Source organism: Misgurnus anguillicaudatus, chromosome 24 (assembly GCF_027580225.2).
Source record: "Misgurnus anguillicaudatus chromosome 24, ASM2758022v2, whole genome shotgun sequence".
Taxonomy (NCBI): Eukaryota; Metazoa; Chordata; class Actinopteri; order Cypriniformes; family Cobitidae; genus Misgurnus; species Misgurnus anguillicaudatus.
This window is the reverse complement of record NC_073360.2, coordinates 22,894,590-22,920,203: the sequence shown is the minus strand read 5'-3', so window position 1 is coordinate 22,920,203 and position 25,614 is coordinate 22,894,590. Positions and strand designations below refer to the sequence as shown.

The 25,614-nt window shown below is 36.2% G+C and overlaps 1 protein-coding gene across 4 annotated transcripts in view; it reads left to right on the top strand.

Annotated features, from left to right (window-relative positions):
* The window catches only part of pitpnm3 (PITPNM family member 3), a 127,167-nt gene that overhangs the window by 16,756 nt on the left and 84,797 nt on the right, over positions 1 to 25,614 (top strand). For 2 of the 4 annotated variants that reach the window (XM_055196646.2, XM_055196645.2), the window contains exons 2-3: positions 3,003 to 3,098; positions 23,094 to 23,198. In XM_055196646.2, coding sequence (XP_055052621.2) covers positions 3,003 to 3,098; positions 23,094 to 23,198 — 201 coding nt within the window. The remainder of the gene's footprint in view (positions 1 to 3,002; positions 3,099 to 23,093; positions 23,199 to 25,614) is intronic. The other 2 variants (XM_055196648.2, XM_055196647.2) reach the window with 1 other exon arrangement.

Below are 25,614 nucleotides of genomic sequence, written 5' to 3'. Positions count from 1 at the left end.
TTATTGCTTGCATTACCGTGGCCGCTTCTGCTGGTTAAAGCTATTCATGGTTGCTGTGTTTTATGCCTCAGCCCAAAATGGAAACGTTTCCCCCTTCTCATTCTTCATGGATGAATTATGGAAGAATGCGATTAGATATGTGAAAACGGGGAGCGCTGAATAGGCTCAATTAGAGGTGCTTTAGTGCAGGAGCAGATACTAGAAACAGGCCTCGCTGGACTCCCACATTCACTCTAATCTAAATCACATTTTTATCTCCTTTGTGTATCTATTTACCTAAAGCTTTAAAAGCCATTTCTCAATGTTTAGACCGCATTAATGACACAGTCCCCCCTGCCCTGCTGGATCCCAAAGGAAAGCATTTACAACACAACACAATACATTATGTGTTAATTCATTTAATTACAATCGCTTATCTAAGATGATTGAGTTGATATTTATTAGTGATACCGTTATGATCATAAAGTGTATCTTAAAGGCACACGTTTTTTGAAAATATGCTCCCCTAGAGTTGAACACATTTGATTCTTGCCGTTTTGGAATCCATTCGGCTGATCTCCGGGTCTGGCGCTACCACTTTTAGCATAGCTTAGCACAATTCATTGAATCTGATTGGACCATTAGCATTGTGCTAGAATTAACCAAAGAGTTTTAATATTTTTCCTATTTTAAAACTTGACTCTTCTGTAGTTACATCTTGTTCTAAGACAGACACAAAATTAAAAGTTGTGATTTTCTAGGCAGATATGGCTAGGAACTATACTCTCATTCTGGCGTAATAATCAAGGACTTTGCTGATGTAACATGGCTGCAGGAGATGCAATGATATTACGGAGCAGCCGAAAATAGTCCCCTTATTAACTTTCATTGGCAGGGAACTATTTTCGGGCATTGCGTAATATCACTATGCCTGCTGCAACTATGTTACGGCAGCAAAGTCCTTAATTATTACTCCAGAATGAGAGTATAGTTCTTAGCCATATCTGCCTAGAAAATCGCAACTTTTAATTTTTTGTTCTTAGTACACGATGTAACTACAGAAGAGTCAAGTTTTAAATAGGAAAAATGTCAAAACTCTTTGGTCATTTTTGAATGCAATGCCAATGGTCTAATCAGATTCAATGAATTATGCTAAGCTATGCTAAAAGTGCTAGCGCCTGTGATCAGCTGAATGGATTCCAAACTCTAGGGGAGCTGAAAAATGAGCATATTTTTTTTTAAACAAGTGGAGTGTCCCTTTAAGCAATGTTATTTTATTTGACTTACTTGACAGATACTTTTTACATAAAACAGTGCATGTATAATAGTGCATGTACTCTGGGGAATGAACCCATAACATTTGCTTTTTTAACGCAATGCAGTACCAACTGAGCTACATGTGCAGCTTTTTTGTGAATATTCACATAATTTTTAAAGGAGAGTCTTGTTAAAGGAGAAACGCAATATATTGCTTATACTTCTGTCTTTAGGCTCCGATATGAATTATTCATTACATAATATATCATATCTGAGATTATATGGTGACTTATCGATGAAGACATTGGACAGTGCCGTTGTCTCTGTAAAGTCCGGACAAAAGCCATGGGAGCGAAAGTGGATTGCTGTTGATTCAGCTGTCAAACACGTTGTGATTTTAATAGAAAACTCTGAAGGTTGAGATACTCATCTCCATTGGGCACATTAATAGTGTCAACTTCTGACCTGCTGCTGGCTTTGTGGGAAAGATGAAAAGCTCATTAAATCCTACATGATGGTGATGCAGGGTTGAGCAGCCAAAGAGCCGGAGGGGGAGAATGAAAACAGTGGAGGTGCACTGATCCCCTGTAATGGAAGACGAGACCTCATTGTTTCAACAGGCTGAGCGGGACCGTTTGGAGGTCCAAGCACAAGACAGCAGGGAAAAGAGTAATTGACAGCTTAGGTGGCACGTTTTAAGATGCAATTGCCAATTCCTCACAGTAATCGTAACCAAATGCATTGTGGTTGCATTGGATCTATGTTTAAATGCTTGTATTTATATTTGAAGATGGTGTGTGCTTGATCGAAATGAAATATTAAAAGTATTACATTTGGAGTACTTTGTTAGCTTAAAATGTTTTTGGTTTAGTGCTCGTTTGATTTTTAAGCCATATGAATTCATTTACGGGTTGCTAAGCCTGGTTGAAAGAATAAATGGCTTTTATTGCTTATAACGGGAATTTGTTTAATGCTTTGAGTAGAGAGGCAATTGGCTGAGCTGCTGAGCTATAAGTGTCAAAAATCTCTCTCGCTATATGTTCACTTACACTGATGCAGATCCATAATTATTAAATCATAAACCACTTAATATAATTGGAAGCGGATAACTTTTGTTTGACTTGCGCTGATTGGTAATTTGTGTTATTGCTGTGATCTGTCATTGGGTTAGAAAGTTATTAACTTTATATTGGATCCGCCCAGGGCAACAGTGATCCTTGCAATGTGTCGTTACATTGGTCCTCAAAATGCTTTCGGCGCAAATCATTGGTTGGAAATAATTCAATGGAAAAGATTTTATGCCTTCCTTCTGTATAAATGAGTGCAGAAATGTAAGGAAATACTATAGCTGTCATAATAACATCAGTGGATGGGAATTTGTGTTGCTTAAGGGACCTTGAAATATTGCATTTAAGCAACTGAATGACATTGACGTTTGATGATTGCCAGTCACATCTGTCATTCATTGTAAAGAAAAGAGCAGGAAAAAAATGTATGCAAAACATTAACATCTGTCAAGTCTGTCTAAATCTGTGACATGTATTTTTACCTGTATCTTAGGTTTGAACAACACTTTTTATTCCTACTCTTTCTTAATTAAAACACATGCTATCAATTAATTCCCTGCCAGTCCATTCTGTGTGATGGTATGAAGTAATGCTGTCATCATGCATGTCTAACTCATTAGTCATACAACCTTCAGTAATTGCATGCTATGCTCGTGACCTTTGGTTTGATCATATCTTTTTCATCTTTTCCCCGTCTAGCGACCCTACGCAAGCACAGCGCTTCTCACTGGCGCATGCAGAACATTGCCCAGGAATCTGTTGACAGCTCAGATGATGAGTTTTTTGATGCCCGAGGTAAGTGTCACTTATTTCCCACCCTTGTAATAACCTGATGGTTTCAGCATCTGGGTCCGACTGTTTGCCATTTTCTCTTCCTTTCTCTCTCTCTCTCTCTGTGTCATCGACTGATGTAAATGACAGATGCTGCACACCATTAGGGAAGTATGCCTGAAGGAATAGTTCACTCAAATAGGGAAAATCATCTCAAAATATACTCACCATCATCGCAAATGTATAAGACTTTGTTTTTTAAGTTAGACGCAAACTAATAATTTTATATAAAAATATCATCATGTTATTATCTTATATAAGAGCCAACATAAGGAGACACGCAAGAACCAATGAGATTCGTTGTTATCAATGCACCACTGTAAAAAAATTGCAGGGTGCACCGTGCAGTTTAAACAACTTGGTTTTGCAAGTAAATTCAACCTACTGTTTTAAGTTTTGACTTGTGATAACTTATAAATACAAGCTAAAATTGTTTAACTTAATTAGTAACATATGTGTGGATTTGACATAATTTTTACAGTGTATTGTATTTTTTTATGGATATGTGACATATAATTTGCTTAATAAGCTCAAAAGATTAAAGGGGACATTTCACAAGACTTTTTTAAGATGTAAAATAAATCTTTGGTGTTCCCAGAGTACATATGTAAAGTTTTAGCCACTTTGTAGGAGCAGGCAAAAATGTGTTGTTTTTGTGTGGGTCCTTTGAAATGCAAATGAGCTGGTCTCTGTACTAAATAGCAGTGCTGTGGTAGGATAGTGCAGATTAAGGGGCGGTATTATCCCCTTCTGACATCACAAGGGGAGCCAAATTTCAATTATTTTTTTTGCATGCTTGCAGAGAATGGTTTACCAAAACTAAGTTACTGGATTGGTCTTTTTTCACATTTTCTAGGTTGACAAAAGCACTGGGGACCCAATTATAGCACTTAAACATGGAGAAAGTCAGATTTCCATAATATGTCCCCTTTCATTGTTTTCTCTAACAAACATATCGTGTCACTTCAGAAAACATACATCCATCTAAGAAATGCACATAGATCCATCTAAGAAGATAACATGAAAACATTGAAGTAAGAAATGATTTGTTTGTGTTCGACTGAAGAAACAAATTCATATATTAAGATGTCATAATTGTGAGTAAATGATAAGAATTTTCATATTTGGGTGAACTACTACTTTTAAAAGTATGCAACAGTTCTGACCTTGCAGAAAACACTGTGCAGGTCTTTTTTATTCAATAAAAAGCAAATTCTAAATTGTGGCTTTCTGCTATTGTGGATGGTTCTGTTGTCACATGATTGCTGTTATGATTGAACAATGTAGACACATCTGTCCTTCAAACAACTGTGAAGTAGCGGGCCTTGATTGCTAATGTTAGACCACTAATACGCTGCTGTTTATAGAGAGAGTGACTAAATAACAGGCCTTTCCCATTGGAATGATGAAAACTGGCAGCCATATGTGCTTGTCTCTGAACCAGCTAAGCGAGGAAGTCTTGTGCACTAAATAGGTTTGCCTTTTTAAAATGTCATCATTATTGAAAATCTCTGATCCAAATGGACCTGGCTTTAGTTTAATATTCTCCAGCTTTCCCATTTCTCATCTCCTGCAATAATTGTAGGACAGGTAGCTTACTTTGGTGTTCATGTATCACACACTGTAAATAATGATATTATATCAGCATATAATTTTTATGTTACTATAAAATAAAGTTATGTCAACTAATCACAAGTCAAAACTTTAAAAAGTAGGTTGAATTTACTATGCCTCATTTTTTACTATGCACCTTTTGGGCATTGAACCGACAAGTTTTTACTTACGGTATAAGATCTGTCATCACCTGGCTACTGCCCCACCCAAGCAAAATAGTTACTGTTTTTTTCCCAAAACAACCTGGTCATAGTCATAGAATGACATTCATACTGTAAAAAAATTCTCACTTAAATTTTTAGGCTTGAACAACTTAAACAAGTAATTTCAACTTTCTTGAGTATGGAGAAGGTATAAAACAAAAAACTAAAATAAAGAAGAAGAAGGTCTTTATTGTCACTGTACATGTACATGAAACTTTACAATGAAGAAGGTGCCTTCTTCATATTTGCAGATTATTGACCTTATATGCATAAGGCCTAGTCCTGGATTAACATAACCTCTGTCTAGGAAACCGCCCCAATATGTTTATAAAACACAACATGCATAGGACCCATATTACAGGGTAATAAATGTGCATTTATGTAAACGTGTGTGCGCTTACATGTATACATTATGTGTGCGAAAATGTAAACATTGTAATTAAAGGTGGGGTGCACGATCTGTTAATATTTGAAATCAAACACACCCCTAACCCAAAAGAATCTGGACCTTCTTTTGATTGACCCCACACATACGCAACCCTTGCAATGATGTTGGTTAGTAGACACGCCCCTTACTACAGATTGGCTAAAAGTGTGTTTTGGTGCTTGGCCCGACTCCCTTTTCCAAAGTGTTTTTCAAAAATCGTGCACCCGCCTTTAAGCAGAAAGTGGCATGCTGAGGTAGTGTAGTTCCGTGGTTCTCAAACTTTTTCGGCATGCGGCCCCTGTATGGTGCATCACTTCTCGCCCCTCCACAAATTTAAACCTTAAAATTTTTATTTAACAAAACATAATAAATTATTATTTTTCTGAAGTTTAATTACACAGAATTTTTGATAAATTCATGTAATTTATAAAATGTCCCCTGTGGGCCACGGTCCCCAGTTTGAAAATCACTGGTGTAGGTAATGTCTTGACCATGATAAATAACATTTAACCTAATGAAATATATTGCACTGTAAGGTACCTTCACTAAGAGTCAGTATGTGGGGAGTTGATTGAGATCACTGGGTCCATGTGGAATTTGGGGCGTTCAATAAAGTTAAATGGGCTTAAGTTATTACAACTTTATTTTTATAATTTATAGCAACTTCTAACTAGTCAAAAGAGTTGAAATTAATTCAAGTTGTTTAAACTTAAACATTTAAGTGCATTACATGCAAGGATTTTTTTACAGCCAGGGTTAGGATTTGGTTTAGGATTGGGGCTTCAACTACAGACAATTCTTACCGACCAGTCATTTCTTTGATTGTGTGTCATTTGATCCAATTGACTCAAAATAAAAAGCCACACACTTAATATTACGATAGGTTCCACTGTTCAAAAAAGAGAGCGCTTTACTTCCTGTTTTATTTCAAACAATCAAATTGTAATAACGAAAGTGTGCTCAGGCCCGGATCCAAAAACATGTGAGTGCAAGCCTGTGGGCAGTGGGGCGCGGCTTGGGCGCTGTTCAAGGCAACCGTGCAAAAAGTGAGTGTGCCCTTAGGTTGGTTACTAGTGAAGAGATGTTTGGACTAAGTTTGTTTGATGTGGTATGTTGTTTCAGGACCAACAAAAAATGTTTATTTAGGATTATTTCTTGCTTGCCAATTAATTCTAACCACTTAAAAGGTTTTAATTGTGAAAATAGTACACACAAATGTGTAGTTAGGACTGGTGGTTTATTATTCAGTTATGTGTGTTGTGTTGCAGCAGAAGGGATTCTCAGCTAACATTCGGTCAGTGTGATTAAGGCAAGTGTTCTCTATTAGAGGTGTCACTATCACATCCTCTCAAGTCTCGCAGAAATGCACAGTCATGCTTTGAATCACAGAAGTTACTTTTTTAATTCCCCTACGAAATTATTTTAGAAAGGAGAAGGTACAGGGCTATTTTCAGATTAGGTAATGGGTACTGTGATGGTTTTGGTGTTGTATGAAGCAGAGTTATATTAGTGTAATGTATTCTGTACTTAATCTGCATAGTTTATAATTCATTTCTATCGCGTGTTTGAGTAGTTTTGCTATCCCAAACATAAGTAAGAAGTTGTGTGTGTTCAGATAAGATTCTTGGCAGTGCATAATGTAATCAGTAACCTGCATGTTTCCACATCTATATTTCATGAGACATTTCGTATTCATTTTTAACAAGCCTCAACCCCCCAACACCCTTTGCCACACCACAGAACCTCAATTAAAACCCAGATGTTTGTGCCGAATGGAGTGCCAGATACTTTCGTGAAGTGTGTTTGGCTTTTTTCATCATCATTATATTTTAGATAAGTCTTTGATTAGGATTTGTTTAGATGAATTTGTTTTAACAATACTGTTGTAAACGTTATTGGTGTAAAGAGCCATCTTGAAGAAATAGATCTTTCTTCAACACACACACAAACTAATAGTTATATAGTTATGGTTCATTGGAATGCTTGATTCTGATTGGCCAGTCGTGACATTTGCAGGTTTACTATTCCCAGTTATCAACCACTGAAAACTAATTACACACGGTAACCTATATGCTGCAAATATTTTTGACTGGTACAGTTTAATTTTACACAAAAATGAAATATAAACAGTGTCTAATAATAAGATATATGACATTATATTTACAGATGATTAAACCAAATAGTGTGTTTGTGACATTTGAACCTTGTCTTATCTTAAACCGAAAGTAAAAAGGTCTACATTAAGCTAATAAAATATTTTAAATCAATATTTCATGGTCCTTACCTTGCATATGAGGGAAACAGCTGTGTAATAAGCGGGATAATGTACAGGCAGTGATAATTGTTATCGTGAAATAAGCTCCTTCAGTGTGATACAAGATTACACTTTAAGGCTTATTTCTGTGATAAAAACTGTCTGTTTAAACATTATCCCTTACTTAAAATGCTGTCATGTTATCTTCTTAAAGGCTCAACATGGCAAAGCCCCAAAAAGCACATACATCCATTATTAAAGTAATCCAATAACTCCAGTGGGTTAATAAATGTCCTCTGAAGCGAAACAATACATTTGTGATATTAAATTTGTATTATTTTGAGTCTTTTAATATTTATGACTTTCAAGGTAAACAAACATCTTTTGTGGACTAAAAGCAACTTCCGGTGGATTTCCACATAGAATCAATAACAATAGAGTCTTTTACAGTAGTTTATTTCTGATAACGAGGGAAATAACAAGCAAATTACCTTTGTATATATATTATATCTAACGCGTATCAACTATTACACTGAGCTAACTTTACTAAAATGGATGTATACAGTGATAGCTACATGTCCTTAAATTTTTACCTGGTTGCCAAATCTCTCTGCACAATTGTGATCCATACTTGTCATCTCCCGTCGTCTTTAGCGAACCAAAATATTTTATTTTTGACAAGGTATTTGTTTCAGAGATAAGTTTAGCCACTAGACAGACTGATAAATAAATACAGACGGGAAGTTCACTTCGGATCTGGGGCGTATAACCGCGACAACGTGTGCGCATCCGATGAAACCATCTGTAGTGAAGTTGGGAGTTAACATGTTACAAGTGAAATTGTGTAAATAAGAAAAACATTTGGAAAGACTTTTAGAAAAAACTTAAAGGCTTTGTGTTGTTTCTTGGGGCGCATCACAATGAATCTCCAGGATATTTATTTTTACTGCTACTGTATGATTAATCATTTCCCTTTCACCATAAAACAACCCACGCTTTAAAGCGGTATGAAATGTATTACACTGTCACAATGCATTACATGAATATGCTAAGAAGATAGCTGAGCCCGCAGGCAAAGAGGAACCAACTTCAGCTTGTTTGCCATGGATTATGCTTCCCAAATATTTCTACATGTACAATATCTTCTTTTCTTAAGCACCCTCAGGTGTATTATAAAAAGACAGACAGACAGAGACAGACAGAGACAGACAGAGACAGACAGAGACAGACAGACAGACAGACAGACAGACAAACAGACAGACACAGATAGATAGACAGACAGACAGACAGATAGACAGACAGACAGATAGACAGACAGACAGATAGACAGAGACATACAACATGGATAGACATACAACATGGATAGACATACAACATGGATAGCTACACACATAAATATGTACATAGGTACATACATACATACATGCATACATACATAAATTGATTGATCGATTGGTATAGATAGATAGATGGATAGATAGATGGATGGATACATGGATTGATCCATACATGGATTGATGATACATATATAGATAGATTGATACAAACATAGATTGATGTAGATAGATACATACATAAAGTACTGTGCAAAAGTCTTTGGCCACCATGCTACCATTAGATTTGTTGTTTTTGCATTTGTATAGTGATCATATAATTATTTCTCAGTCTCTGTAATATAATACATCCTGAAAATACAGGAAATGTGTATGCAGTATTAAAAACAGTATTAAAGTATAAGCTGAAGTGTTAAGTATTTAGAGTAAACTTCCCTTCCACTTGAGCAATAGCAGGCAGCTGCAGGATCTCTTAAACTTAAACTTATCCTAATTTCTAATTCTAATCGAATGACTTCAGTCTCCTCAAAAAAGCTCAAGATGTGTTTCGTGCCAAGAGAGGTCACACTAAATACTGACTGATGTCTGAAAAAGACATTTAGTTCTGAAAATTTTTTATTTTTATTTTTTTTTTACATATTTCCCGTATTTTCTGTATGTATCTTTAAAAAGAGTGAAAAATAAATATGGATGGACATTAAAACTGCGCTGAAGAAGACTTTTGCACAATACTGTATGTACGGACGGACAGACAGTCAGACAGACAGACAGACTTGTTTTCATCATCACTGAGTGTCATTTATATGTTTTTTTTTCTAAAGAAATTGTATGTACACATAGATGTTGTTTTATAGTGGCTAAGTGTTTTAATGGCAGGCACTTTTCGCAGAAGATCCATCATCAAGTATTTTGGCTCAGGTTTGAAGTGTGAATTGAATGGTTTTCTGTGTTTGTGACACTGTGTTTGTGACGTGTCTTGGGGTCTGTGTGGATACTCTCTGTGGCTGTCTGTTGTTGACTCCTCTTCACTGATCTGTGAGATTGACCTCTGTCATTCATTCAGTGTGTTGTGCAGATGATCAGAGCAGCGAGCTGCAGAGAGATCGAAGCTCATCATAGTTTCAGCTACAGTTATGTCATCCTGCTTGACACACCAACCCTTTTCAGAAGTATCATACCACTGGCCCAATCTTCTTTAGGTTGTATCATGAAGTGTTTGGCAAAAAATGTGTATTGGGTTTTTCTTTTAAAGAAAGAAAAACAAATATAGGTGAAAATGTATAATACAAATAAGAATGCATGTCATTTGAATAGGTGTCTATTCACCTTTATGTAGTTTATGGACCAGTTGTTTTTTTTTTTTGGACATTTGTTACCCTGTTTGATTTCAGTCATTGAGTTCAATCTTTGACATTGATTTACTCAGTCAATATTAAAGATATCAAGGTTATATATTACAGAATGCTCATTACATTTATATAGAATAATGTTATGTAGAAAACTGTTAATCACAAAAAATGACTTTAGCTAGTTTTTCACAGACATGGTCACAATTACACTCAAAAGTTGGCACAAAAAATTTCACTTGGGCGGTACCTTTTGAAAAAGTACCCTTTTGTACCTAAAAGGTGCATATTGGTACATCAAAGGTACACATTGGTACATACATACTGGTTCCATGGTGATATATAAATGTTATATATTAGAACCTTTGTAAAAGGTACAACTTTTGTACACTTTTTCTGAGAGTGTACCATAGCATTATTTGTACCATAATATATGTAAAAATGATGTTTTATGATAACTGATTATGTTAATTTTTAGATTAGAAAGTAAGTAAATTTAGTGATTTACAATTTAAATAATCAGGGTTTCCCGCAGAAATTGTGTTAGTTAAGGTGGTAGAGTTGGGCGGGGCCAGGGGCGTGACAATCAAAGGGGCGGGGCGTACACGTCATGATGACATTTATTAAAAACACTCAAATAAAACTTAATTTTAAAGAAACTGTGACTGAAAATGAACACATACTAGATTATTAATGAATTAAATGTTTTTAACAGATACCTCTAACGGGAATAGCTGCGTGATGAAGTGAAACTAAAGGGTTAATAAACACAAACTAAAGCAGATGTTGTAGAACGTCTGGCTAACAATTATAAATAGCGTGAAGATTGTAAAAACTGATTATTTCCAACTACTAATTACATTATCTTAAAGGAGTGTAACTACTGTTGCATGTAAATAATGCACATTAATATCGCGAGCAAGAGCGAATCAACAGGCACGTGCAACCTAGCTAGGTTGCTTAAACAACAAAATCACCAGCTAACTTACTTTAAATTTGCAAGAACTATAGACTAATACAATAACAGGCTTAAATAACCCCAAAACATAAGTCCACTTACAGTTTTCACAGACACGTGTTTTATTAACTATCCTCCAGACAGTGATGGACCACGTCTTTTTTCTCATTTCGGCTGTGTGGCGCGCGTGCCCGCTCGCGGTGTCAAACGCGTCCGCGCTATTCTCCAAGATGCACTTGACGGCCTTTTGTGCAGCGATTTTTTTTTTTGGACGAAGGCGGTAGGGTTTCCTACCCTGAATAATTTTATATTCAGCTAACATGTGAAATAAAAAGGCTATGGAATGATTCAACAGACATTTATCAGGAGATATGTCAACAAAACAGGAAAGAAAAGCGACTTCATTGGGTTGTGCATAGCTGTGCATAGCCTATAGTACGTTCAAGATAAATTAGGCTCACCCCAGCCTTGTCAGATTTTTTTTTACTGACATGTTGACAAATTTCTTATCCGGTTAATTCAGATGTGTTATTGGAGCGTATGTGTGTGAGTAATGTGATTTGTCAGAGTGTGTCTAAACAGAGCTTGGAATAAGATCGGACCTCATTTGAAACCATGATAAATTTTTGCTGGAGATAGATTGCTGTATTTATTTATGCTGTATTTACTCTCACTGGTTGATTAGCATTAGCTACAAAAGCGCTTTGCTTTTTTAAGTGTTGCATTGATTGTTCTATTACCCTTATGGTTGGGTTGCTCGGGGCTCAATATACGCCAGGTCAATTTTCACCTAGATAAATCAACTAAGAAGTCAAGCATTTCTAACTTGAATAAGATTAAAAGGCATTGCCTAATTCTGTTGTCATACAGCTTTAATATCAAGTCCTTGTTTGGTCATGTGAAGGTACTATCTTTTGATCAAGGGTGAGTTGCTTGATTTGCATTAGCAGCAGCTTGTAATTATGAATGTCTTGAGACATCTGAGAGCCGCTCTTCTGTCAGACTTCCAATGTTAAACATGAAAGAAGGTTTTTTGAGCAGGCTTCGATTTTACATTCGATTTTGCACCTTGCATTTTTATATGACCCTGTCTGTCTTATGATCCAATTAGGAGATTAGGAGCATCAAAGTTTGATTTCACCCATTGATTTCACATTGACATGACCTTATTCAGTCAGTATTAAAGATATCAAGGTTATATTTTCACAGAATGTCCTTTACATTATGTACAATGATTTTGTAGAAAACACACACACACAAAAATGACTTCAGCTGGGTTTTCACAAAATGGATCACAAGCTGGGTTTCCATAACCAAGAGTTTTTGCACATTTTTAAGTATCGCATAAGAAATGAGTGATGAAACTCCAAATTTCGAATAAAAATCCCTTAACGTTTTTAAAAAAAGTTGCCAGCCAGCGGCTGCATTTTTTATGATTTTCACAAAAGTTTAATGCTTTCCAGAAAATGTTCTTCTTTAAATATATAAACATACAATATATCACATGAAAGAACAGACCCTCTGCTTTCAAACACAAAAAGTTTTATCCTACCTTCATTTGATCTCTTTTTATCACTTCTCAAATATGGGTAGGTTTCTTCAAAAATGCCAAATTTTGAGGGAAAAGAATGATAATTGCATTTTTGTGAAGGACTTCTGATAGAGATCAGACTCGAACATATACGGAGTTTGAACTGTTTGACCTAAGGGAATACATCTAGGTTTTATAAATTGGGTAGGATTGCCACCTGATGGACAATAGCAGAAATACGGATTGCCGGAAACACTCGTCATTGGCAGGGAAGCATTTTCTCTTAATTGATGAATTAAATTGTCAATGGCAGGGAAAGAGTTAATTTACAAAAAAGATTTTACACTCCGCTGAGGTGGCTTTGACTTATGCGAAACAGAGAAACTGTTGGTTCACACCAGACGTTGGGTTCAACGATTTGCGCAAGTAGATTACATACAAAGTCAATGCAAAGACGCGATCAGACGCGTCTTCGCGTGGGGCGATGCGAATGATGCGATATGAGTGGCGCGTTTGCCGCGAAAACACGTGCTATTTGCCTTAAACTCGTCTTTGCCCAAGTTGAAAATATTCAACTCCAGCGAAAAATTTGCATGCCACGAAGTTAAATCCCGCAAGTAACCTAGAGCGAGTAACGCAATGATCCGCGTTTGGTGTGTACGTAGCATAACTGCTAATAATGGGAATGTAAACGCATTTGCCTAATAAGTTCTGACGTAGTGAACATAAAGCCACGTATCGTTTATTGCAACTGATCGTTTAGCTCAGGGGTGGGCATTCCTGGTCTTGGTGGGACTTGAAGTTTAGCTCCAACCCTAATCAAACTCAAACACACTGCTTGTCATTTCCAAGCAATCCTGCAGTCTTTGATTAGATTTTTTCAGATGTGTTTGATTAGGGTTGGAGCTAAACGTTACAGGACAGTGGCTCTCTTAGGACCAGGAACGCTCGCCCCTGGTTTAGCTGTATCAGCTGACATTGTCTTTATCTTATATGGGGCTTGATGTCATAGAAATTGCCCTTGCTGCTAGTGCCTTCATCAAAAATGTCTTCTTTTGTGCACATCATTTAGTTTGGCAATTACAAGCTGCACTGCTTGTAAATTTATAACTTGCCCAATCGTAACTAAATGCAGTCCTGTCTACATTTTCCGTTGTCCCCAAATCCAATTTTTTATATCATTAGCCCTGTACTTTTTAAACCCAAGTGGGTCAAGCATGTGATTCTGCTAAATATGAGCCATTTCTTCAAGAAACTACATATTTTACTGATTATGACACAGCAGAGTCTTATGCTGTTTATCTCAGACATATAATTGATCATATTTTGTTCATTAAAAAATATCTCTGCATAAGTGCTTCTAGTTTTGCTTTTTTATCTTTTTATCATATGCAACAAAAGTTTGCACTTGTATTTGCTATAATCATTGTTATGATGACCTAGCTCAAAAGAAAATAGTAAAGATGAATATAAGGCATGTGGATTTGTAACAACACAATGATAAGTAGATGAGAGGGTTATTTTTTAGCTTTAAGAAAAACATGCATAGGGCAATGCCGATCCTAGTAACAACAAACAAAAAGCGAAATAAAGTTGTGTGTCTTTGAGGAATTGTGTGACGTTTATTCACACAAAGGAATCATGTATTCCTGTAGCTCAGTTGGTAGAGCATTACATTAGAAATGCAAAGTTTGTTTGCCAAAACAAATAAAATGCAAAGTTGACTGATAAATTTGTAGACCTCATCTTTGACTTCTCTTTTAGATCTTACAATGAAAAGCAAAATACAATTTAAATGCACTTGCTTCCATTGGATTAATATTGTTTCATTTGAACAAAAAACAGCCTAAAATATATATTTTTTATTCTATAAGAGAGGATTGTTTCATGTTCACTAGTTTTGAATCCACACAGGCAGGCCTTTGAATTTCATCTTTGTCTTTCATACCCTTTGTATTTTAAGACTAAAGGAAGAGTTCAAGAATGTTAAGGGATACATTTTATGCCTCTATGAACTCAATGGCTGCTTGCTTTTTTTTAAAGATTCTCAGAATTCATATTTTTATTCTTTTCAAAGCCCTTTTATTTTCCATTCTTTTTTCTTTCAAAAGTGTTTCCTCCCTCCTGCTCTTCAAGCATGTCATAAACTGCCACAGTACTACCATGTTTTTGCTGAATTTGTTGGAGTGCCATGGAAATACATGAGTACATTTTTGATGTAACCTTGTCTGTAGTTTTTTTGTTGTTGATTTGCCGTTTTCTATCAAAAATCATCCTGAAATAACCTTGATATCTTGAATATTGACTAAGTAATGCCATGTCAAAGATTTAAATCATTGTGAACTTAACTCATTCCCCACCAGGCTTTTATACAATATATTTAAAATGAAGGAACAGACCCTTGCTTTTAAACAAACAAACAAATAAATAAATAAAAAAACAGAAAAAGTTTTATCTTATCTTCATTTGTTATTTTTTATCACCTCTCACATACTGTATGGGTAGGTTTCTTCAAAAATAAAAAAATTGAGCAAAAAGCTGAAATAATTGCATTTTTATAAATGACTTTTGTTGGAGATCAGATTCAGAGCGATGATCAAAACATACACAGAGTTTATAATGTTGTTAAATTAGCTGATGCTTTAGTTTTTTATAAATTGGGTAAGAGAACCACCTAGTGAATAATAGCGGAAATATAGATTACCCTTAAAACTCGTCAGGGAAGCGTCATTGGCAGGGAAATGTTTTCTCTTAATTGACGAGATAACTCGTCAACGGCGGGGAAAGAGTTAATGGTTAAAGTCAAACTTTGACGCTTTGATTTTGAGACTTTAGGCTAGTTTTTATAGACAGGGCCACATATCAGATGACTATGATGTTAATTTGATACCATCAGAGTACTGTGGTAGCTGCTGTACTTCCTGTAGGCTAAGTTTTTTTGGAAAACCAGTTTTCATCACACTATCAGACTTTGTACTCTTGAAAGACATCTTTTGCAATGCTGATCCTGTTAACCTGATCTGATAGCATAATGCCACAATTTTGCAGGGTTCTGTTTCCTCTCTTCCACTGAGTTTTCTAGTTTTATCTCCACTTTTGATTTAGAAGTGTTTTGCTCTCATTCTTTCTTCCAACACTTCTTGTGTTACAAGCTCTGTATTGTCTTATATTGTTTTATTTCCTCATAGGTGGTTGTCTCTAATTCAGGCACCAGACTGCTGTTGTTCCTTGTTCTTTGTGCTAAGCACATTTCACACTTCAGGAGATTTATGTTCTTACTGCTCCCCAAACGTTGTTCTGTTTGACATAATTCAATAGCTTTTTTAACTTAAAGCTCACATAACACAAGCTGTTTCTGCTCATTTCATGTTAATCCTGAGTACCTATAGAGTAGTATTAAATCCTTCATATCTCCAAAGAGTCTTTAGTTTTATCAGATTTATAAAAGACAGATCAGTGATTGTTTCCGGAAAAGCATAACATTTCGGAGGCGTCCAGCGGGAGGAGCGAGTCACGAGCAATCAACACACAAAAAACATCCCGCTATCTCTGGATAACTTATGATTGACTACATGTTTGTGTCATTTGCGTTATATGCACTTACAATTGTCAACAAAACACAGACATTTGATGTAGTTTTAAGGTTGGGTCTACCCCATTTCGCCAAAATCCAGTGTTAAACAAACACACACGCAAAACTCCGCTGCTACCCTGGATAAACAAACTATATCCATTGTTTCCATAAAGCTGGCTTACTCGGAAACCTGAACAAGGCATTTTTTTTCCTTACATAAAATCACGCTTCTTTTTTCGTATTATTGTTGAGGCTTGATATAAAACAACTCTCACTCTGACGTGTGGGCATGCTTTTCCAGGGAAGTGCCCATAAAAGGAATATGGGGTCACTCATATGTAACAGATACTAGGGCTGCACGATTAATCGTATTTTTATCATGATAACGATATGCGTGCCCCACGATTAATTAATGACAATCGTCGCGATTAATGTGCAAAGACCAAGCACAAAGCAGACGGTCTAGAATCAAGCAATGTGTTTGTTATATGCAGAGTCAGGTAAACGGAGTGTTTCTTTGCAAGCGCAGTCTGTGTTATGGTAGAAATACGTTAGCATCACAAGATTTACAGTCATTTTTGAACAAACATAATGGCAAAGCAACAAGAAGAAAGTGCAGAAATATGTATGTTTAATTCCCAAAGGATATTTCGGATTTGAGGAAAGTGATGTTGATCAGGTAAGTTACGAGTCTTGTGCAAACTGTGCTCCTGTTCCGTCCAAACGTGAAATATCAAGAGTTTCAAAAGCTGAAGACACAAGCCGCAAACAATAAAAAAATCCCCGACATCCACGACACAAACAACAATAACGGATCGCGTATCATGTAAGTTAGCCAAGGATATGTTTCCAATAAGCACCCTGAGCAGCAGGTTTAAAAAAATTATTGCCACATAAAAGACATATCATAGGCATTTTTTATTCAAAAATGTTTTGTTTTTATTTCAGTTTAATTCTAATTTGATATAAATATATATTAGAGCCCTGCATTTCAGCCTTTTTACGCCCCTCGGGTCGCGTTTCGGATCAATTTTAACATCACAGGCCTCTGGATTTTTTAGGCTTCTCCACCTTTTTATATTTTAATTTAATTAAAAGAAACGTTGAGACATTGATAAATTGTAAAAGAAAGACATTTAACCTGCACGAGTCCACTACGCACATTAACATGCACCTGTTGCAACAGTGTTTAGCGTCTCCGCCAGCAGCAGGACATTCAGCGCATCGGGGAATATGGAGAACTGAATTAAAACCTTAAATACTGCCCATAATCTATAAAAGACTGATGCATAGCGAATGTGTAAGGTAAGGCAACCTGCATGTTAATTTCGTTTCATGTTTATTTCGTTTTGCTTTGATTCATTATTTTTCTGCAGCTTGTCGCGCCTGCGAGCAACAGAGCTCCGCTTTTTTAAAAATAGTGTGTTGATAATAAACATTTAAACTAACATTGTTATATGCTGAAAATATATATTTTATATAGATGTTATTGTAGGCAAGTGAAGTGGTGATTTGAGAGGCCCATTTGATCAAACAAGTCGTCAACATGACGTTAGCTGTCGGACACCGTTTGGTCATTATCAAAAACCTTAATTTAACAAACAAAAAAGGGTCTAAAATAAATAAAAGATAATATATAATATAAGATTTTATAATTTTGACAGTTAAAACTGAACTGCTTTAATTGCTGCAATAGTAGTACAGCTGTAAGGAATCTGTGTGTAAGGAGTTATTTTGGTTATTTATGCGGATTTCTTTTGCAAAATCTATGCGGAATTTTGCGGAATTATTTTAAATGTTTTAAAAGAGAATGGGAGCTGTGGATATTACAAAACAATAAAATATTTTATAATATAGGCCTATAAAATGTATATAATATTTTATACATGGCTGTAAAGTGTAATAAAAATACTGAAGTAAATAAAAGTTCTTCACTAAAATAATGATCGTATTTTTAATCGTGATCACAAGTTTGAGCAAAACAATCGTGATCATCATTTTTCCTGTAATCGTGCAGCCCTAACAGATACCCATGTATGAAAAAAACTTTCTGAAACTTGTAGGAAAGAGAAGGCATGATTTTGGCCCAAGCTCAACTACTTTTTGACACTTTGCATTTATTTAGCAAGAAGTTTACAACTCTTTAACTATGTCAGAATGCATGAAATGTCATTAAACCCCCCTTCTTAAGTCCTCGTAGCTCCCTTCCAGTATGACTCGTTTAGGTTTCATGCAGACAAGTGGGCAGAAAGAGTGCCTATGCAAAATATGCACTACAATTATGACCTTGAAAAACTAGTTTTGTGTAGCCAAACCTTACTGAAGGCCTGGGAACCATGGCAGCTTTCAATGGCCAGGGACCGCCCAAGAGGCCATATGACTGACATGCAAAGGAACCAATGACGTTTCACTTTCATGTTTATAGGCTTGGAGATGTTACTATGATCAGTGTTGTAGTACTTGAGACTCGGTCTTGGACTCTGTCTCGAGGCCATATTTTAATGGACTTGGTCTCGTCATGGACTTGTGAGCATTTTGACTCGGTCTCGGCTACCAGATCCGTGTACTATAGTGAAGTGGATAGAAGATGTTAGCTGATATAATAATATAAATACAACAAATATATAATATAAAATATATAATAAAAATATACAAACAATAGTGCAACCATAAACTCAACAACTAGACATTTTGATGCTGGGAAACCATTTTGATAAACTTTCTTTTCACGTTGCTTACACGTTAGAACCACTGGGGAACAACACCACTTCCTTTGCCAAAATGTGCACGCAACTATTTGATCACGTGGGCCTGTAACAGGGTCTATTCCACCAATACCATAATAACATTTATGTTTTAATTTTAATTTTTAAATATAGCTTATTAGCAATTATCTTTATTTAACTAAATTATTATTTTGTTTAATAAATAATACATTTATTTGGCAAATTGGTATGCTGTGGTTTGTGTTCCAGTGGACTTGTGTATATTGTTGGACCTAATATTATAAAGTGGATTCAAGAAACATTAAACTGAGGGTGACTTTGACATTTTTAACAAAACATGAATTGAGTGAGATCAGAAATGCCATAGCACAGACTATAACCTTAATTCTTTTCTCAGACCCAACTTCATGTGGACTCGGTCTTGACTCAAATGAGCTGACCACCAGTGCTTTAAGTGGCCCAAAAGAGGTGCCGGTACTCTATTTTTTTTTTTTTTTGCTGACTCGACTCCTATATTGAAGGGGTTTTATATTCAGCAGACGACCTTGTAAAAAATAATAAATCCTTTTATAAGTTTGTGGATTTGCTTGAGCTAGAAATAGCTACTGAACATAGGGCTGCACGATTACAGGAAAAATGATGATCACGATTGTTTTGCTCAAACTTGTGATCACGATTAAAAATACGATCATTATTTTAGTGAAGAACTTTTATTTACTTCAGTATTTTTATTACACTTTACAGCCATGTATAAAATATTATATACATTTTATAGGCCTATATTATAAAATATTTTATTGTTTTGTAATATCCACAGCTCCCATTCTCTTTTAAAACATTTAAAATAATTCCGCAAAATTCCGCATAGATTTTGCAAAAGAAATCCGCATAAATAACCAAAATAACTCCTTACACACAGATTCCTTACAGCTGTACTATTGCAGCAATTAAAGCAGTTCAGTTTTAACTGTCAAAATTATAAAATCTTATATTATATATTATCTTTTATTTATTTTAGACCCTTTTTTGTTTGTTAAATTAAGGTTTTTGATAATGACCAAACGGTGTCCGACAGCTAACGTCATGTTGACGACTTGTTTGATCAAATGGGCCTCTCAAATCACCACTTCACTTGCCTACAATAACATCTATATAAAATATATATTTTCAGCATATAACAATGTTAGTTTAAATGTTTATTATCAACACACTATTTTTAAAAAAGCGGAGCTCTGTTGCTCGCAGGCGCGACAAGCTGCAGAAAAATAATGAATCAAAGCAAAACGAAATAAACATGAAACGAAATTAACATGCAGGTTGCCTTACCTTACACATTCGCTATGCATCAGTCTTTTATAGATTATGGGCAGTATTTAAGGTTTTAATTCAGTTCTCCATATTCCCCGATGCGCTGAATGTCCTGCTGCTGGCGGAGACGCTAAACACTGTTGCAACAGGTGCATGTTAATGTGCGTAGTGGACTCGTGCAGGTTAAATGTCTTTCTTTTACAATTTATCAATGTCTCAACGTTTCTTTTAATTAAATTAAAATATAAAAAGGTGGAGAAGCCTAAAATATCCAGAGGCCTGTGATGTTAAAATTGATCCGAAACGCGACCCGAGGGGCGTAAAAAGGCTGAAATGCAGGGCTCTAATATATATTTATATCAAATTAGAATTAAACTGAAATAAAAACAAAACATTTTTGAATAAAAAATGCCTATGATATGTCTTTTATGTGGCAATAATTTTTTTAAACCTGCTGCTCAGGGTGCTTATTGGAAACATATCCTTGGCTAACTTACATGATACGCGATCCGTTATTGTTGTTTGTGTCGTGGATGTCGGGGATTTTTTTATTGTTTGCGGCTTGTGTCTTCAGCTTTTGAAACTCTTGATATTTCACGTTTGGACGGAACAGGAGCACAGTTTGCACAAGACTCGTAACTTACCTGATCAACATCACTTTCCTCAAATCCGAAATATCCTTTGGGAATTAAACATACATATTTCTGCACTTTCTTCTTGTTGCTTTGCCATTATGTTTGTTCAAAAATGACTGTAAATCTTGTGATGCTAACGTATTTCTACCATAACACAGACTGCGCTTGCAAAGAAACACTCCGTTTACCTGACTCTGCATATAACAAACACATTGCTTGATTCTAGACCGTCTGCTTTGTGCTTGGTCTTTGCACATTAATCGCGACGATTGTCATTAATTAATCGTGGGGCACGCATATCGTTATCATGATAAAAATACGATTAATCGTGCAGCCCTAACTGAACATAAATAAAATGTGCAAAAGGATTTTGAAAAAATACCATTAGAAAGAGCTACTGTAGAAAGAGCTTTTGAACATAAATAAAATGTGCAAAAGGTAGATATGTGAGTAAAATTTCATCATGGTTAAATGCTAAAACTAGTTGTTCAGATAGAAAGAGCTTGAAAAAAACTTTAAAATGACACCAAGACCATGTCTATGGGTTCAAGAATAACAAAATACTGGCCATTTGAAACTTGAAAGTCATTTATTTTGTCCCATTGTTTTCCATTTTGCGGGTTGTAAAACTACTGTGCACGTCGTTCAAATTGATTGAAATTTCGTTCACTTGTAGTTTAGCAATTAAACTAAATGTATATTACAATTTCAAGAATGTTTTCTGCACATCGCCTGAGTAAATCCGAAGTTGCGTCGAGGGGTACCAAACTGACAGCCGCGACAGCGGAGATGATCACGTACCTACAAGGCTTGCGTCTGACCTGCACCAATATCATTCTGGCTTGGTGGGATGTCAGCCAGCGAGTCCTCTGATTCTGACCTTGTTCTTTTACTACTCAGAGTCTAAAACAAGGAGGGCATATTAAGTGTTCAGTGTTCATACAGCGTTTATTCGATCTTGATGAAGCATATACAGTTTAAACGTGAAGGCTTTCTTCTTCAATTGGACGTCTTTGTGTTGTTTAAGTGCGGAACGTTAATGATTGCGACACACACACACACATCTCCCGGAAATCCTGTATAATTCAACCAGTCAGAGGATGACTTTGAAATCCCCTGAAGTGTTTCCAGAAAAGTGTTTATTATGCATCAGCCGTTCAGCCAACAGTCTGTAGGCGTGACATCTGAAGCTGCGACTAGTGAAAACCCAGCTAAAGTAATTTTTTGTGATTTACTGTTTTCTACATAAAATCATTTTATGCAATGTAAAGAACATTCTGTGAAAATATAATCTTGATATTTTTAATACAGACTGAGTAGGATTGAAAGTGAGATCAATAAAAGAAATCAAACTTTGATGCTTTGAAGAGACGTTATCCTAGCAAGGTCACAACTGTTTTAGTCTCGTTCTAATTTACATTTTGAGTTATTCTAAACGTAAAACTTAAACTAATGATTATGTTAAATTACACACGCAATTGCTTGTGTAAATTCTGTATGTGCATACTTTAGAGAATGAATCATATCTGAGTGTGTTTGTCCTGCCTGTTCAAACAAACTGAAAGAAATACTAAAGTCTTGTGAACGGCATGGGACAAACACTGGATTGAGCGTGTGATGTGGATGAGCAGGCCTGACAGAATCGTGTCACTGCCGCTCTTTCACACTGACAAATTTGTGAGGGTCCCACATGGCATTAGACATGCTACATGCTGCGACACTGTAAATCTTACAGCCAACTTCTGCAGTACATCCACTCGTCTATCAGGCACTCTGGGGCTTTCTGACAAGGACCTGCGGAGTGCCTGATCACTCACTTTGTGCTCATTAGCCAGACATCACTTTAAAGCTGTGGCTGTATTTAAAGATAATTTGATGAATCTTAATGGTCTGCGATGTACTGCGGAGCTCCATGTGAATATTCTGAGTTTAGCATGAAATTAAATGACATTGCCTGGATTATTCTGACCGTGGTCTAAATGATTGACTGCTGGGTTTTTTCTGCTCATATCTCATTGTGTGTGTGTGTTCGTATTTGTTGTTTCACAGAGGTGCTGGAGGGGAAGACAGCAATGCTTTTAGGGATGAGTCAATGGAACTCTAATGATCTCGTTGAACAGATAGAAACCCTGGGCAACATCGACCAGACTCGGGGTAAGAACTTGTAAATTCATACTGCACTCCCAGAAACAAAGGTGACAGTATTTTACCACCGTGGTGGTTATAGCATGTGTGTGTGTGTGGACGCAAAGGCGCGGAAGCGCGTATGTGCACGCGCACATTGATGCATATAGGCTTATATGTAATGCATACATACATTTTAACTCTTTCCCTGCCATTGACGAGTTAACCTGTCAATTAGGGGAAAACGCTTCCCTGCCAATGACGGGTATTTTCGGCTTTACGCAATACCGCTATTATCGACGCAACTTTTAAAACCCGGAAGTATCGCCCTAGGTCAAACAGATGTATGTCTGTGTACGTTTTAAGGAACGCTCTGCATCTGATCTCTATCAAAGTCCTTCACAAAAATTTTATTATCTCAGCTTTTTGCTCAAAATTTTGTGTTTTTGAAGAAACCTACCAATATTTGATAAGTGATAAAAGAGGAATAATGAAACCTTTTTTGGTTTCAAAGCAGAGGGTCTGTTATTTCATTTGATATATTGTATGGTCATATATTTTAAGAAAACATTTTCTGGAAGGCATTAAACTTTTGTGAAAATCATGAAAAATGCTTGCGCTGGCTGGCAACTTAAAAAAAAAGCGCTGGCAGGAAAGAGTTAATAAAATGCAAACGAGGATCAGATATACACTCACCTAAAGGATTATTAGGAACACCTGTTCAATTTCTCATTAATGCAATTACCTAATCAACCAATCACATGGCAGTTGCTTCAATGCAATTAGGGGTGTGGTCTTGGTCAAGACAATCTCCTGAACTCCAAACTGAATGTCAGAATGGGAAAGAAAGGTGATTTAAGCAATTTGAGCATGGCATGATTGTTGGTGCCAGACGGGCCGGTCTGAGAATTTCACAATCTGCTCAGTTACTGGGATTTTCACACACAACCATTTTTAGGGTTTACAAAGAATGGTGTGAAAAGGGAAAAACATCCAGTATGCAGCAGTCCTGTGTGCAAAAATGTCTTGTTGATGCTAGAGTTCAGAGGAGAATGGGCCGACTGATTCAAGCTGATATAAGAGCAACTTTGACTGAAATAACCACTCGTTACAACCGAGGTATGCAGCAAAGCATTTGTGAAGCCACAACACGCACAATCCTGAAGCGGATGGGCTACATCAGCAGAAGACCCCACCGGGTATCACTCATCTCCTCTACAAATAGGGAAAAGAGGCTACAATTTGCACGAGCTCACCAAAATTGGACAGTTGAAGACTGGAAAAATGTTGCCGGGTCTGATGAGTCTCGATTTCTGTTGAGTCATTCAAATGGTAGAGTCAGAATTTGAATTTGATCCATCATGCCTTGTTAGCACTGTGCAGGCTGCTGGTGGTGGTGTAATGGTGTGGGGATGTTTTCGTGGCACACTTTAGGCCCCGTAGTCGCAATTGGGCATCATTTAAATGCCACAGCCTACCTGAGCATGGTTTCTGACCATGTCCATCCCTTTATGACCACCATGTACCCATCCTCTGACATCCATCAATTAAAAATTTTAGATTTGGCAATATGGGACCTTTACAAAAATGTACCATTTAGCTACAGATATGGATCTTTGAGGTACCAACATGTACATTTTAGGTACGAAAGTGTACTTTTTGAAAAAGTACAACTTTTGTATATTCATGTATCTTTTTCTGAAAGTGTACTAACTGTACACTGAAATATCAGATGCAGTTAGTTTTATATTAGATGGTTCTGTCACTTTAAATATCCATCAAAAAATCCTATCACATATCTGCAAGATCCAAGTAGACTCTGAAATGACATTTTATAACGCTTCTGATTATGTTTTACATTAAACTTCCATGTCAGATATTTCACCTCGTTTTCACATTTTTTATTTAACAGTAATATAAAGAAAACATACTTCAAACTGCATTTAACAGTGTTAGCTGCCAGCTGTCTATATTGATTGTTCTCACTCTTTGTTCTGATTCGATCTGTTCTTTTGATGGGAAGTATTAATAACACAGATCAATAGCGAATAGTGAATGTCTCTTTATTGATGCTAAAAGCAACAACGCTCTATTTCTGGAAATGTTCGCAAGCTTCACTTTTTATAATGTAACCAGATTGTAGCAATATGACATCTGTAATCATGATGTTATGGTCATATATGTGTGTGCTGTACCTCCGTGTCTCGGGTTGAATCCAGTCATGCTGATATATGGCCATATAATGCTTTTGTTTTATTGCTTTAATATCTCATGTGATCTGTGTGGTCTATACATATCAGAACCGTAAAGAGGCTTTTAGATTTACACATAAGTAGCTCTGCCGTGTTTCTCATTGGATGTTTTATAATGGTAGCTAATGTTATGGCTAGTTTTTGCATCACATATCATAAGTACAGCATGTAGGGAATATAGTTTAAATCTCTTT